The sequence below is a fragment of the Staurois parvus genome, unplaced genomic scaffold, assembly GCF_062004578.1.
Source record: "Staurois parvus isolate SC_StPar_1 unplaced genomic scaffold, SC_StPar_1.0 ptg000154l, whole genome shotgun sequence".
NCBI classification, from domain to species: domain Eukaryota; kingdom Metazoa; phylum Chordata; class Amphibia; order Anura; family Ranidae; genus Staurois; species Staurois parvus.
In genome coordinates this window covers 14,750,671-14,765,322 of record NW_028317950.1, presented here as the reverse complement: position 1 = coordinate 14,765,322, position 14,652 = coordinate 14,750,671, and the positions used below count along the sequence as shown (strand labels likewise).

The 14,652-nt window shown below is 40.9% G+C and overlaps 1 protein-coding gene across 3 annotated transcripts in view; it reads right to left on the bottom strand.

Moving 5' to 3' along the window:
* AK8 (adenylate kinase 8) overlaps nt 1-14,652 on the bottom strand; it is a 197,794-nt gene that overhangs the window by 92,821 nt on the left and 90,321 nt on the right. For all 3 annotated transcript variants that reach the window (XM_089675084.1, XM_089675085.1, XM_089675086.1), the window contains 3 exons: nt 8,342-8,423; nt 5,421-5,492; nt 4,021-4,221 (listed from right to left, as the gene is read on the bottom strand). In XM_089675084.1, the coding sequence (XP_089531210.1) occupies nt 4,021-4,221; nt 5,421-5,492; nt 8,342-8,423 (355 nt within the window). The remainder of the gene's footprint in view (nt 1-4,020; nt 4,222-5,420; nt 5,493-8,341; nt 8,424-14,652) is intronic.

Genomic DNA, 14,652 nt, shown 5'->3' with positions numbered 1-14,652 from the left:
CTACAAACTAAAAAATACATCCTAATTTGGGTTATTTTCACCAAAGACATGTAGCAGAATACATCTCGGCCTAAATTTATGAAGAACAATTATTTATTTGTAAACTTTTATAACAGAAACAAAGAAAAATGTGTTTTTTTTTCAAAATTTTTGGTCTTTTTTTGTTAATTTAGCAAAAAATAAAAACCCCAGCGGTGATTAAATACCACCAAAAGAAAGCTCTAGTTGTGTGAAGAAAATGATAAAATTTTAGTTTGGGTACAGTGTTGTATGACCGCGCAATTGTCATTCAAAGTGTGAGAGTGCTGAAACCTGAAAAATGGCCTGGGCAGGAAGGTGTAAAATCACACGGTATTGAAACGGTTAAATAAAAAAAAAATTGTCAACATTTTTTTTTTTAATTCCTTAATTATTGAAAAAATATGACAAAAAATTTACAACTTCAAAAACTTTGCCATACCTCTTACTAAATACCCTGGACTGTCTACTTTCTAAAAAGGGGTCACTTGGGGGGTATTAGTACTGTCCTGGCATTTTTGGGCCTCAAAAATTAGATAGGCCCATCAGCATATCCGGATTAATGGATTTTCAGATATATGCCATAGTTTGTGGACTTTCCTACAGACTAAATAATAAACACAGACTTGGGTTATTTTCACCAAAGAAATGTAGCAGAATACATTTTGGCCTAAATTTATGAAGAAAGATTATTTATTTGCAAGATTTTATATCAGAAACAAAGAAAAACAAGTTTTTTTTCAAAAATTTCGGTCTTTTTTTGTTTATTTAGAAAAAACCCAGTTGTGAATAAATACCACCAAAAGAAAGCTCTATTTTTGTGGAAAAAAAAAATGATAAAAATTTCATATGGGTACAGTGTTGCATGACTGCACAATTATCATTCAAAATGCAACATTAAACATTTTATTTGGTGCTATTTAGTGATTTCAGTTTTAAAACAGACTGGAGTAATATTTTCAAGATGGAGCATTCCTTAAAATGTAATTTTGAGCTCTGCTTTAAGGTGAAGATCTCCTTTAAAGTCGGTGTCTACAGTTAGATACAAAGGAAGAATTTGTAGCCAATGATGCAAAAACCATTTATTTATCCTGATGTAATCGAGGGGACTCCAAAAATCCAACCCTTAAAATACTGGTTTTACTTAACACCCTCCGATCGGATAAAGGCAGAGAGCTCTGCTTACAAATGGGGCTAATTTTCAGTAAATAACTGTAAGTTAATTAGGAGTAATAATCCCCAAGATGAGCTGCTTGACTAATTAACTTGAATAAAAAAGAAATTTGAAGCTTGATGTGGCTTGTCAAAGATCTTCAGAGAATTCCTCGAGATATACAGTCTTTTTTTTCCTCCACTCTCCTTTCCCATCCCTAATTCATCCCTCTGCATTATTAATTAATAGTAATTAATATTCAAGCACCCGCGTCTTTATTTACTGATTTGGTCATTAATTCTTTATGAAAGCTGATATAAACTTTTAGATGTAATTAAGTAATTTGAAAACTAATTAATTTGCTGAGTGAAGAAAAGGGACAATGTGATCGTTGCTATTCAGTAGAGCTGGAAGGGCACTGTGTTGTGTTTGACATACGGTAAGTTTGTGGCAAGGAGGTCAAAATGAAAGCAGGTATTCAATTAAAAGTGCAAGAGCCCAGAGGGAAGGGCGCTGTAGTATCTGGGACATTAGGTACCCACATTTGTTTTAACAAGGTCCTCTGCTACTCCTTTTGGAGATACTCTGTAATTGTGTCTCGAAAAAGAGACAGCAATTACTGAAAGGACAGCAGACCAAAAATACTCAGTTACTGAATATATTAAAAGATCTGCTACACTTAATGCAAGCCACAGCACTCAAGGATGTAATTAACTACACTGCTCTAAAAAAATTAAAGTAACACATTGAAAACACATCAGATCTCAATGGGGAAAAATATCATGCTGGATATCTAAACTGATATGGACCGAGTAATGTGTTAGGAATGTAAGGACGTCCCATTGTTTGATGGAAATGAAAATTATCAACCTACAGAGGACTGAATTCAAAGACACCCCGAAAATCAAAGTGAAAAAATGATGCAGCAGGCTAGTCCATTTTGCTGAAATTTAATTGCAGCAACTCAAAATGGTACTCAGTAGTTTGTATGGCCCCCCATGTGCTTGTATGCATGCCTGACAACATCGGGGCATGCTCCTAACAAGACGACGTATGGTGTCTTGGGGTATTTCCTCCCAGATTTGGACCAGGGCATCACTGAGCTCCTGGACAGTCTGAAGGGCAACCTGTTGGCATTAGATGGACCGAAACATGATATCCCAGAGGTGTTCTATTTAGGTCAGGCGAGCATGGCGGCCATTCAATGGTATCAATTCCTTCATGGGCATTGCTGTGCACCAGGAGGAATCCAGGACACACTGCACCAGCGTAGGGTCTGACAATGGGTCCAAGGATTCATTCCAATACCTAATGGCAGTCAGGGTGCCATTGTCTAGCCTGTAGAGGTCTGTGCGTCCCTCCATGAATATGCCTCCCCAGACCATCACTGACCCACCACCAGAATGGTCATGCTGAACGATGTTACAGGCAGCATAACTTTCTCCATGGCTTCTCCAGACCCTGCTCTCATCTGTGAAAAGCACAGGGTGCCAGTGGCGGACCTACCAGTTCTGGTGTTCAAAAGCAAATACCTATCGAGCTCTATGGTGCTGGGCAGTAAGCACAGGGCCCACTAGAGGACGTTGGGCCCTCAGGCCACCCTCATTAAGTCTGTTTCTGATTGTTTGCTCAGAGACATTCACACCAGTGGCCTGTTGTAGGTCATATTGTAAGGCTCTGGCAGTGCTCATCCTGTCCTCCTCGCACAAAGGAACAGATACCGGTCCTGCTGATGTGTTAAGGACCTTCTTCGGTCCTGTCCAGCACTCCTAGTATAACTGCCTCTCTCCTGGAATCTCGTCCATGCTCTTAAGACTGTTCTGGGAGACACAGCAAAGCTTCTGGCAATGACATGTATTGATGTGCATCCTGGAGGAGCTGTACTGCCTGTGAAACCTCTGTAGGGTCCAGGTATCGCCTCATGCTACCAATAGTGACACTGACCCTAGACAAATGCAAAACTAGTGAAAAACAGTCAGAAAAGATGAGTAGGGAAAAACATGTCAGTGGCCTCCACCTGTAAAACCATTCCTGTTATGGGGTCATCTCACAGTTGACCATCTAGTGCACTTATTGTTAATTTCGTTAACACCAAAGCAGCTGAAACTGATTACCAACCCCCTCTGCTACTTAACTGACCAAATAAATATCCCTGGAGTTTCATTGACTTGATGCTATACTCTGATTAAAAAGTGTTCCTTTCATTCAAGGCTACTTTACTGAAAATGCCACCAGACCTGGTTGCCCTGCTCATCTGCTAAAGTCACTGACCCATTTCAATAAGTCAGATAAAACATCCTGACTTGGTGCATGCTTGTTCCCTATCAGTGACTGAAGAAGACCATTTAAAGTCCAAGTCTTCGTCTAATGTTTCATTTTTAAATACATAATACAGCAATTAAAAAAATAAAAATGCAACTCTGGCTGCAATATTCATCTCCTCTCCAAAGATGACCTACAGAACCTCATCTACCCTGAGACCTATTGCTAGTTCTCTTTATAGTTAAATGATGCCCAGGGTCATTCAACCACTGGGGAGGTGTCATCATAGCACCCTCCGCACATAGTAAAATCATGCAGAGAACATTCTCTGCATCCAGTATCAGAGAACTGGAGAAGAGGAGTAGAGGAAGACTTCTGAAAGTATACAAAAGAGAAACATGCAACTGGCCCTCACTGGCCATCAGGGAAGGAAGTTGGGCTTTGAGTCAGCAAAATATGAATATGGATCAAATTGGCATCCATTTATTTTTTACTTGATAAGAAAAAAGCGACTGCAGATTTATTTTATAAAGCTAAAAATATAAACACACACACACACATATATATATATATATGTTTATAACCACCTTGAGAAAAGACATCCATGCATGGCTGGTCAGCATTGATCTTCTTGTGTATCTTGGAAAAGGTGTGAAGAATTCCGTCAAAATTTCTATGATACTCTAACAATTTCTGCCCGGTTTCCTCCTCTGAGATTCCTTCTGGTTCCACTAAATTTTTCTGAACTTCTGGGTCATCTGGCCAATCGAAGGTTGTATGGTAGACCTCTGTGGAACACAAATGTATTTTCAGAAAAGGAGTAGAACTATGCTCTGAGTAACCATGCAGCTAATATGGTGCTCTGTGCAGAGGTCTTTATACATTTTTACTCATGGTCAAAGTGGAACTAAACTCTCTCAATCAACATTATCTATCTTTAATGCTGTTAGCATTAGCGCATAGATAGGAAAGTATACTATATTTAGGTGTTTTAATGTTTTTTTACATTTCATTAGTTGCTACCTAATTTCTAGCCTAGGTAAAAAGGGGAAGAGAGGCTTTCTCAGCTAGAAACACCCTGCTGTCTGCATGCCTGAGTTAAGGACATATGGATTCCAGGAAGTAAATTCTACATGAATCATCTGCCCTTAGTCAAGATGGCTGCACCTGGGGATGGGGGTGTTGAATATTAAAAATGTATTAAACAACATTTTCAGTTTTGGTGCTCAGATACAATTTAGTTCCGCTTTAAGAAATATACATCCAATAGCCTGAAAAAAAACCCTCACCCTGCAGGGGAAGTGGACATATCAAAGAGAATAGACTTTCTAGATTTTGAAAAATCATGACAGTTAGGGTACCCATAAAGGGACAGTCAGCTAATTTAGTCTCATATCTTCATGGAGCCAACTGGCCACTATCACTGGGAATACAGATAAAGCAGGCTAGAAACTTTGTGTCTATTGTTTCTTAGTGACAGATAGTACTGTTCATCATCTCCCCCTTCCCTCCATATAGAGGATGAGAATAATGCTGGTTGTGTGAATGCTGGCCAATTCTTCTGTCTGTGTGCCTGCACGTCTAACCACCCTCTAAGGTAGTCATGTCAAATTCAAAGAAAAAAGTATGTTAGATTCAGTGGAATAACTCCTCAAAGATTCAATATTTGTCTACCAATGGCCAGACATACTTACTGAAAAGTAGTACATAATATTTTTTTAATTAAAATTGTGGTTACGGTTCAATTTACAACATCTTACCCAGGAGAAAGGGGCCTTAAAAGCTAACTATACTTTGAATAGTTATGAGAACTGAGATTTACACAGACCAGCAAGACAGTTAGGCTGGTTTCCTGACTAAGGCAGGATGGGGAGAGATCCTTTCACGTAACAAAACAACTTATGTCCTTGGGTTCCCTTATGCTTTAGTGTGTCTTCCAGATGTACATACATCTTGTATAATTTATGGCCTACAAGATCTTTGTTACCTCCAGTAGTGGGGTCAACTCTCTTTCCCATATTTCGCTCAATAAGGACAATATCTGGGGCTTCCAGCAACACTACAAGAAAGAAAAACACAAAACAGAGAAACACATTATAGCACAAAAATTGTTAATCATAACACCCACAGCAGTTTTGTGTGTAATATCCAAGTAGGTATATTAATCACTTTTAAAAATGTTCATTTACACCCATATAGGGGGTACCAGCCCACAAGTCTGACTTTTTTCCCCTTCTATCTCTGTTGATGAGGAGCGGGTGATGCTTCGAAAAAAAAACTTTCTTAAGGTCAAAATCTGAATGTACTTTGAGCTTCACAGGGTTCTGATGTTAGATTTCAATGTACATTATCTCATGGTCCCTGCTTTGCAGCTAACCCATTGTTCCATTTTAACCTTGAAGTAAAAATTGGGCAGTTCAAACTGTTGATGAAAACTCTTTAGTCAAATCCATATATCCAAACCATCAGCAGATTAAGGTTATAGATACAATTATATGCAAATCTTGATTTTTCCTGTAAAAGTCTTGCTTGGCTACACCACTCCTACTTCCTTATTGTATAATGAGGTTGCCCATTACATAAAAATACCAACAGAAGGGAACAGGGCCAAGCTTGGCAATTACTGGAAAAGTCCATATTTACATTTATGATTTCAAATGTCATGAAGTTTAATTTATGCTTTTTCATTTTCCATTTTAATTTCCTTGGTTTGCACCAGATTTATTTTAACGTAAGTTTCCATATCAAACTAAAAATCGCAATTCTATCCTTTAAAAGTTTGAGATGTCCCAGCAATAAATCTTCTCCTAGCTTTTTTTGGCTTTTGCCATTGACTTAACAGTTAGTGCGCAGGTGTCACAAATCTTTCTTTTCTTCCATGCACCAATATTCATCACTGTGGGCAGTATTCAAAAAAGGAGGGCAAGTTGGAAGAAGTCCCATGGAAAATGAATTCTGGTTTGTCAATAATGGTGACTGCACTTTAGAATTAGCACGTTTCTCCTTGCACTTTGTTGAATGAGGCTGCGTGTACCCTAATGTGCTCTGATGCCATAATAAACCAGGAGGTAGAACTGCAGAGAAAATCTAAAAATGAACCTTCTGGTCAATTCCAACAAAAGCCTTTTCTAACCACCCAGTTCACTTCTGTTGCCTACAGAACAACTCCTCTATGTTACAGAGATGACACAACGTGAAGATGTTCTATTGTCCTAAAACACTTCTTGTCCTTGGTGACTGGATTAAGGTGTGTCTGTGTGTATATATATATACTGGGGTATCTTCATGACGCTCATTGCAACTGAATAAGAGGTTTGGATAAGCTATGAAATGCCTTCAACATTGCAGAGCAATCTAGTTAAATGGACTAACTCCTAGCTACTTCCTGTTCTTGCATGACAATGCTGCCCTTCCATAGATTCATTATGGTGAGTGAACATTGTCACACCAGGATGGGAAGTGTATTGCTGGCAGAATCACCAGCTGAAAATAAGAGAAAAAAATGCCTGAAAAATCAAACAATTGCAGCGATCACATGTACGGATTGGTAAGCTGAAATATATAACATATTTGTATTTAAATACACTTTAATTAACAGGATTTTATCCAGAACAGAGCATTCCTTTATGCATGTGCAGAAAAGATTGAGGTCCCTTGGTCATCTCAGTGCCAATACTTATTTGTGAAAAGAAAAATGACATTCATGTTGGCGAAACATTTAACCAGAACCAAACAGATCATAAATGCTACAATTTCAATCAATCTATTGCTCTTAGGCTGCATTCGCACCTGAGCAGAGCGATTTTCATGAGTTTTTATTTGTATACAGGCATTGTTAGAAGAGTATTACAAGCATGTTATATGTGTACTCAAGCTTCCAGCTTTTTGTTTTAGTCAATGAAAATCAATAAGGGGAGATTAGTTAATATGGCTAAAAAAGCCTAAAAAAATGCTCAACTCAAGCGGTTTCAGGAGTTCCTATTGAAGTTTATGGGGCCAAAAACACTCAATTCAGCCTGAAAAGCAGCTCATGTACTTTTTGGAGTGACAGGCGTTCAGCTACAAGCGACAGGATGCTCAGGTGTGAACAAGGGCTATTAAATAATACAAAACCCACAACAGTAAAATCAGTCTGTATATGCAGTAAAGTATGCTTGATATACTCACTGTGGAACCTAAGGGGTTAATCCTCTGCATTGTGCAAAAATGCTGTTTGATCCTGACTTTTCTGATCCTCCCCCTTCTTCCATTGTCCCCCTCTTATCTCCTGATAAGACATATCTTGTGGAGACACTGCACATGCTCATGCTTTTTTTCTTGAGAGAGTGCATGTGATAAGCACAGGGCCAATCAGCGCTATCCAGAGAGGTCGGGGTCCTGCATGGTCCTAGAGCAGAAAGGAAACTCCTCCTACAAGCTTTAACCAGTGCTCTGCTGGACACTGATAGAAGTCACAAGACTGCTCTAACTGCTGATGATATAATGTATTTAGCAGTTTATATTTACTAAAATGATTGCAATTCCATGTAGTGTGTACTGTGGGAGACCAGACAGAGAGAATGCAGGGTCCTGGGTTTAGCAATACTTTAAATATAATGGGTTTTTGCTTGCTGACCATTTTTGAGCTAAAAGCTTTAAAATTCTCAGGTATGAATGTGGCCTAAAACTATCTGATGTCAAGGCCAATTGACGAAAAAGATAATTTATTGATAAAACAGCCAATTAATCAGTTTCTCAAAGATACCAGTCTCTCAACAAAACCATCTTTACAGTGAAGGAGCGCTGAATGCATGGCCAGCATTAACTCTCTGTGATATTCTAAAATCAAGATTTGGGGTTCTACTATCCTACAAATATTACAGACTGGTTAATTCTCCTAATGAACAGGCATTTGGCACAAGAACTCACCAACATGATCAGGAGAGGAGCCATTCATCTGTAGCAGTAAACCCTGCTCTCTTGTGCAGGGAAACCCATCCAGCACCCAGCCCTAAAATCAGAAATAAAATTATGGTCAGGCCTTGTGAGTAAACACAGAAACAGGGGCGGACTGACCATTTGGAAACTCGGGCACTGCCCGAGGGCCCAGGGTCAGTAGGGGGCCCCATGAGATGCCCCTGTTACCTTTTTCATAGGCTTTTTTGAGTTTGGGCAAGCACACAGGGGCCCCATGATCCCCTATTGCCCGGGGGCCCCATGAGTTGTCAGTCCGCCCCTGCACAGAAGGGATGTGATTTGCAGAACATAAGGGGAAAATTAACAATGGGAGCTGTGCTCGATTATAGTGAATGACAGCATGAAAACCTGATTCCAGTAGGACTTGTTGCTTTTATCTTTTAACTATTAGGAGGTTCAAGAGGGTATTTAATACATCGGTGGGTTTAAATTTCTAAAAAATGTAATGACCCATTTACACTGATGCTTTGCATTAACACACAGGTTTGTGTGCTCAGAATGAATGGCACCCCATTGTCGCCTGTGCAATAGGCAAATGTGAATGGATTCTGTGCATTGTGTACTGCATTGCTAAAAATAGTAATGTAATAATGGTGGTCCCTAAAGTATCTTCCATTCAGAACTTATAGTCCAGTTTGGAATACCGGAAGGTTAAAGCGGTATTAAACCTAAAAGCAAACATTTAGTATATTGTAGCTTACCAATTCTTAGATGCGGTGGCTTCATTAGTTTACTTTTTTAGGCTTTCTTTCCTTTTTTTCCACCTTGTGATCCTGTCAGTAAGTCTGTTGTTTTTTAACAGAACAAGCTGTGCTGCAAATGCAACACTTAGAGGGCTGAGAAAAACCATATAACACTGACAGGGGTGCTTACAATGGTCAGCTTTTATTTATTTATGTAAAACCTTTAACCCAAAAGGAAAAAAAAAACTCTTACTGTAACTGATTATAAAGTGTGAGCAGGAGTTTGGCTTTAATTTGCTAGTGTATCTAAATCTGCTAGTCCATCTAAAATGTCCTTTCCCCCAAACTAACAATGCTGCTGTCCAAACGGAAAACGGAGGGAAAAAAGCCTGAAAAAAAAAACCTAACACAGCCACAACATCTAAGGATTGGTAAGCTGCAATATATTACATTTTTGGTTTGGGGTTTAATAGTGCTTTAAATCAACCACAATCTTCTTACATCTCTTGCCAGCACAAAGTGGCACATAATTGTGAAGTGGAAGGAAAATGATAAATGGTTTCCAAATTTTTTTACAAATAAATATTTGAAAAGTGTGGCATGTGTTTGTATTCAGCCCCCTTTGCTCTGATGCCCCTAACTAAAATCTAGTGGAACTGCCCTCAGAAGTCACCTAATTAGTAAATAGAGTCCACTTGTGTGTAATTTAATCTCAGTATAAATACAGCTGTTCTGTGAAGCCCTCAGAGGTTTGTTAGAGAACATTAGTGAACAAACAACACCAGACAGGTCAGGGATAAAATTGTGGAGAAGTTTAAAGCAGGGTTAAGTTATAAAAAAAATCCCAAGCTTTGAACATCTCACGGAGCACTGTTCAATCCATCATCCAAAAATGGAAAGAGTATGGCACAACTGCAAACCTACCAAGACATGGCCGTCCACCTAACTGACAGGCAAAGAGAATATTAATCAGAGAAGCAGCCAAGAGGTCCATGGTAACTTTGGAGGAGCTGCAGAGATCCACAGCTCAGGTGGGAGAATCTGTCCGCAGGACAACTATCGTACACTCCACAAATCCAGCCTTTATAGAAGAGTGGCAAGAAGAAAACCATTGGTGAAAAAAAGCCACAAGAAGTCCCGTTTGCAGTTTGCGAGAAGCCGTGTGGGAGACACAACAAACATGTGGAAGAAGGTGCCCTGGTCAGATGAGACCAAAATGTAACTTTTTGGCCTGAAAGCAAAACGCTATGTGTGGCGGAAAACTAACACTGCACAACACCCTGAACACACCATCCCCACCGTGAAACATGGTGGTGGCAGCATGATATTGTGGGGATGCTTTTCTTCAGCAGGGACAGAGAAGCTGGTCAGAGTTGATGGGAAGATGGATGAAGCCAAATACAGGGCAATCTTAGAAGAAAACCTGGTAGAGTCTGCAAAAGACTTGAGACTGGGGCGGAGGTTCACCTTCCAGCAGGACAATGGCCCTAAACATACAGCCATAGCTGCAATAGAATGGTTTAGTCAGTCAAAGTCCAGACCTAAATCCAATTGAGAATCTGTGGCAAGACTTGAAAATTGCTGTTCACAGACGCTCTTCATCCAATCTGAGAGAGCTTGAGCTATTTTGCAAAGAAGAATGGGCAAAAATGTCACTCTCTAGACGTGCAAAGCTGGTAGAGACATCCCCAAAAAGACTTGCAGCGGTAATTGCAGTGAAAGGTGGTTCTACAAAGTATTGACTTGGGGGTGCTGAATACAAATATATTTATTTATTTGTAAAAAAAAAATTTGAAAAGCATTTATCACTTTTATCCCACTTCACAATTATGTGTCACTTTGTGTTAGTCTATCACACAAAATCCTAATAAAATACATTTACGTTTTTGGTTGTAACATGACAAAACGTGGAAAATGTCAAGGGGTATGAATACTTTTTCAAGGTACTGTAGTTAAAATTTTTATTGTAATACTGATGTTAAAAAAATTAAAATGTATGCAGTGACTATAAAACTTTTTAAAACTATACACAAGCTTTTAAAATATTAGCACACTATGAAAAATACAGTAATCTACATAATGATTACCTTCACATAAAAAAAGGTTAAAAAAAATTCTAGCTTTAAATATGTCCATATGTGAATTGTGCCAGCAGAATCCATCCATATCCAAAATATCAGTCTTAGGCAGACTATGCATTTAAACCCAGAGCCCTTCTAAATCTTGTTCAGCTCAATAACGTGGCGCCATTTCCTAACACCCTCCCCCGAAAACACGCAGCTACTTATGGGGTAAGTCTGCGCTGAACTTTCACAGCTAGAAGATTCTGAAAACAAATACAGTTTTTCAGGATAAATAACACCACGAGGAGCGGGCGGTACGACAATTACAGAGGAAGCGCGCCGCAATTTGCTTTAAGGAAACATAACCTGCCTCGCTGAGATCTCATGCATATTAAACGCCACGTAGGGCTGCTAGTGATTATTTTTTGTATATTTTAGGTATTTCCTGGGGTCTCGGGTACACAAGCGCACAAATAAAGAGAGAATCAATCAATTCTTTAATTAGAATATATTATGTGGCGTCTTGACACATCACAGCCGAGCGTCGATTCCACCGTGGAGCTGCGTGCTTTGTTCAGAACAGGTTAATTGATATTCTGATGCACTTTACTCCTCTGGCTGGTGCTGGCTTTGAACCCCCAGTGGTTTGCTTCTGTTTTATCCCACATCAAAAAAGCGTATGCTGGGGGCGCCCTCAGCACAGCTCTGAGCTGGAGGCCTGAACAGCTGCGCGGAGCCCGCGATCACAGGAGGGACAAGCTTCTAGCAGATGTCACAGATAAAATGAAATCTGAGCCTTATAAATATATATGTGGACAGTCATAGGGCAGAGGAGGCTGGGGATACATACAGAGACAAGACAGGGATGACAAACAGACTTCCTTATGTACTTACATTCCACCGCACTGGTAATGAGGGCCAGGTAATTGTATGCAGGCATCTTACATGTTTTTGTGCTTTAAACATCTTCATTTTGTAGTTAACCCTGAAATTATTGCACGTTAAAGGCGTTCCAGTCAAAGTGGAAATTTCAACCTTGAAACTCCTACTTACCTACTTGGGGATTCTGATTTTCACCCTGGCATACCTGTGGTGCAATAGGCCATCCCACAGCCTTAAACACTGTTTTAATTTGTAGTTCTGCCAATGCCACCACTTGAGCCATAAAATACATAGGCTAGGTATAGTAAAGCAAGCCTCTTTTAACCACTTGCCTACCGGGCACTTATACCCCCTTCTTTACCAGGCCAATTTTCAGCTTTCAGCGCTGTCACACTTTGATTGACAATTGCGCGGTCATGCAAGATTGTACCCATATGAAATTTTTAGCTTTTTTTTCTCACAAATAGAGCTTTCTTTTGGTGGTATTTAATCGCCGCTGGCCGCTTTACTTTTTGTTGTTTAAACAAAAAAAGTGCAAAAAATTTGAAAAAAAATAAAAGTTTGTTTCTATTATAAAATTTTTCAAACAGGTAATTTTTCTCCTTCACTGATGTGCGTTGATGAGGCAGCACTGATGGGCACTAATAGGCGGCACCGATGGACACTGATGGGCACTGATAGGCAGCACTGATAGGCGGCACCGAGAGGCAGCACTAATGAGGTGGCACTGATAGACAGCACGGATAGGTGGCAATGACTGGCATCACTGCTGGGCACTGACTGGCGGCACTGCTAGGCATTGACTGGCGCAACTGCTGGGCACTGACTGGCACAACCTCTGGGCACTGACTGGCAGCACTGCTGAGCTGCAGTGATAGGCACTGGTGGGTGGCACTGGTAGGCACAGATGGGTGGCACTGGTGGGCACATGTGGGTGGGCACAGGTGGGTGGTACTGCTGGGCACAGGTAGGTGACACTTCTGAGCACAGGTGTGGGGCACTGCTGGGTGGCACAGGTGGGTGCACTGCTGGGCACAGAAGGGTGCACTGCTGGTCACAGGTGGGCGCACTGCTATGCACAGGTGGGTGGCACTGCTGGGCACAGGTGGGCACACTGCTTGGCACAGGTGGGCGGAACTGGTGGGTGGCACTGCTGGGCACCGATAATCAGGGCACTGATCATCAGTGCCCTGATGATCGGTGCCGATCCCTGCTCTGACAACTGCCGGTTCTCGGCAGTACTTTCCTCACGCTCTGACAGCGAGAGGAAAGTGCAGCCGATAACCAGCAGTTGCATTTCCCGGTGATCAGCGTGTCATTGGACACGGCTGATTACGTGGTAAAAGGCCGCTGTGATTGGCCTTTTACCACATCACGTGATCAGCTGTGTCCGTAGGACACAGCGATCACGGAGATCACCGGGGGCGTGCAGGAGAGCGCGTTCTGGGAGGACGTCATATAACGCCCTCCCAGAACTGGCCGGCCGCAGTGTAGCCGTCATTTGGCTATCTGCGGTCGGCAAGTGGTTAATGTACAAGTCCATATTTCCTAACCAAGTCCACATTACTAGGTATACCAGCTTATTCACACACATAGCCAAACATGCCCTTTTTCATACAATCATACTGGCGAGGAAAGGACATTTTTTGCAAATTGTCAAAAATTAAATCATTTGAATATACTGTATTCTATAATAGCCACAAAAGGTATAAATACACTTTAAAGGCACCAAATATATCTGCAAACCCAGATATTACCTTTTAAAAGTATTAGTGACATCATCAATGTGCTGCAAATAGCCTCTGCAGAGAGCTGAGCTGTGGGAGGGACCCAGCAGGCTTTACCCAAAAGAGAAAAGTGGAGGGGGCGGATACAAAACCAGTCACCCTGTACAAAGTGAAAGAATGGCAGCGACTGGTCTTTATTACAGGAAGCTCCTGTAGAGAGGCAATGTTTCACACTGGATCACTGGACAGATCTGGAAGAAATACAGTATCTCACAGAAGTGAGTCCACCCCTCACATTTTTGAAAATATTGTATTCTATCTTTTCATGTGACAACACTGAAGAAATGACACTTTGCTACAATGTGACGTAGTGAGTGTACAGCTTGTATAACAGTGTAAATTTGGGGTCCCCTCAAAATAACTCAACACACAGCCATTAATGTCTAAACTGCTGGCAACAAAAGTGGGTACACCCCTAAGTGAAAATGTCCAAATTGGGCCCAAAGTGTCAATATTTTGTGTGGCCACCATTATTTTCCAGCACTGCCTTAACCCTCTTGGGCATGGAGTTCACCAGAGCTTACAGGTTGCCACTGGAGTCCTCTTCCACTCCTCCATGATGACATCACAGAGCTGGTGGATGTTAGAGACCTTGCACTCCTCCACCTTCTGTTTGAGGATGCCCCACAGATGCTTAATAGGGTTTAGGTGTGGAGACATGCCTGGCCAGTCCATCACCTTTATCCCCAGCTTCTTTACAAAGGCAGTGGTCATCTTGGAGGTGTGTTTGGGGTCGTTATTATTTTGGAACACTGCCCTGTGGCCCAGTCTCCAAAGGGAGGGGATTATGCTCTGCTTCAGTATGTCACAGTACATGTTGGCATTCATGGTTCCCTCAATGAACTGTA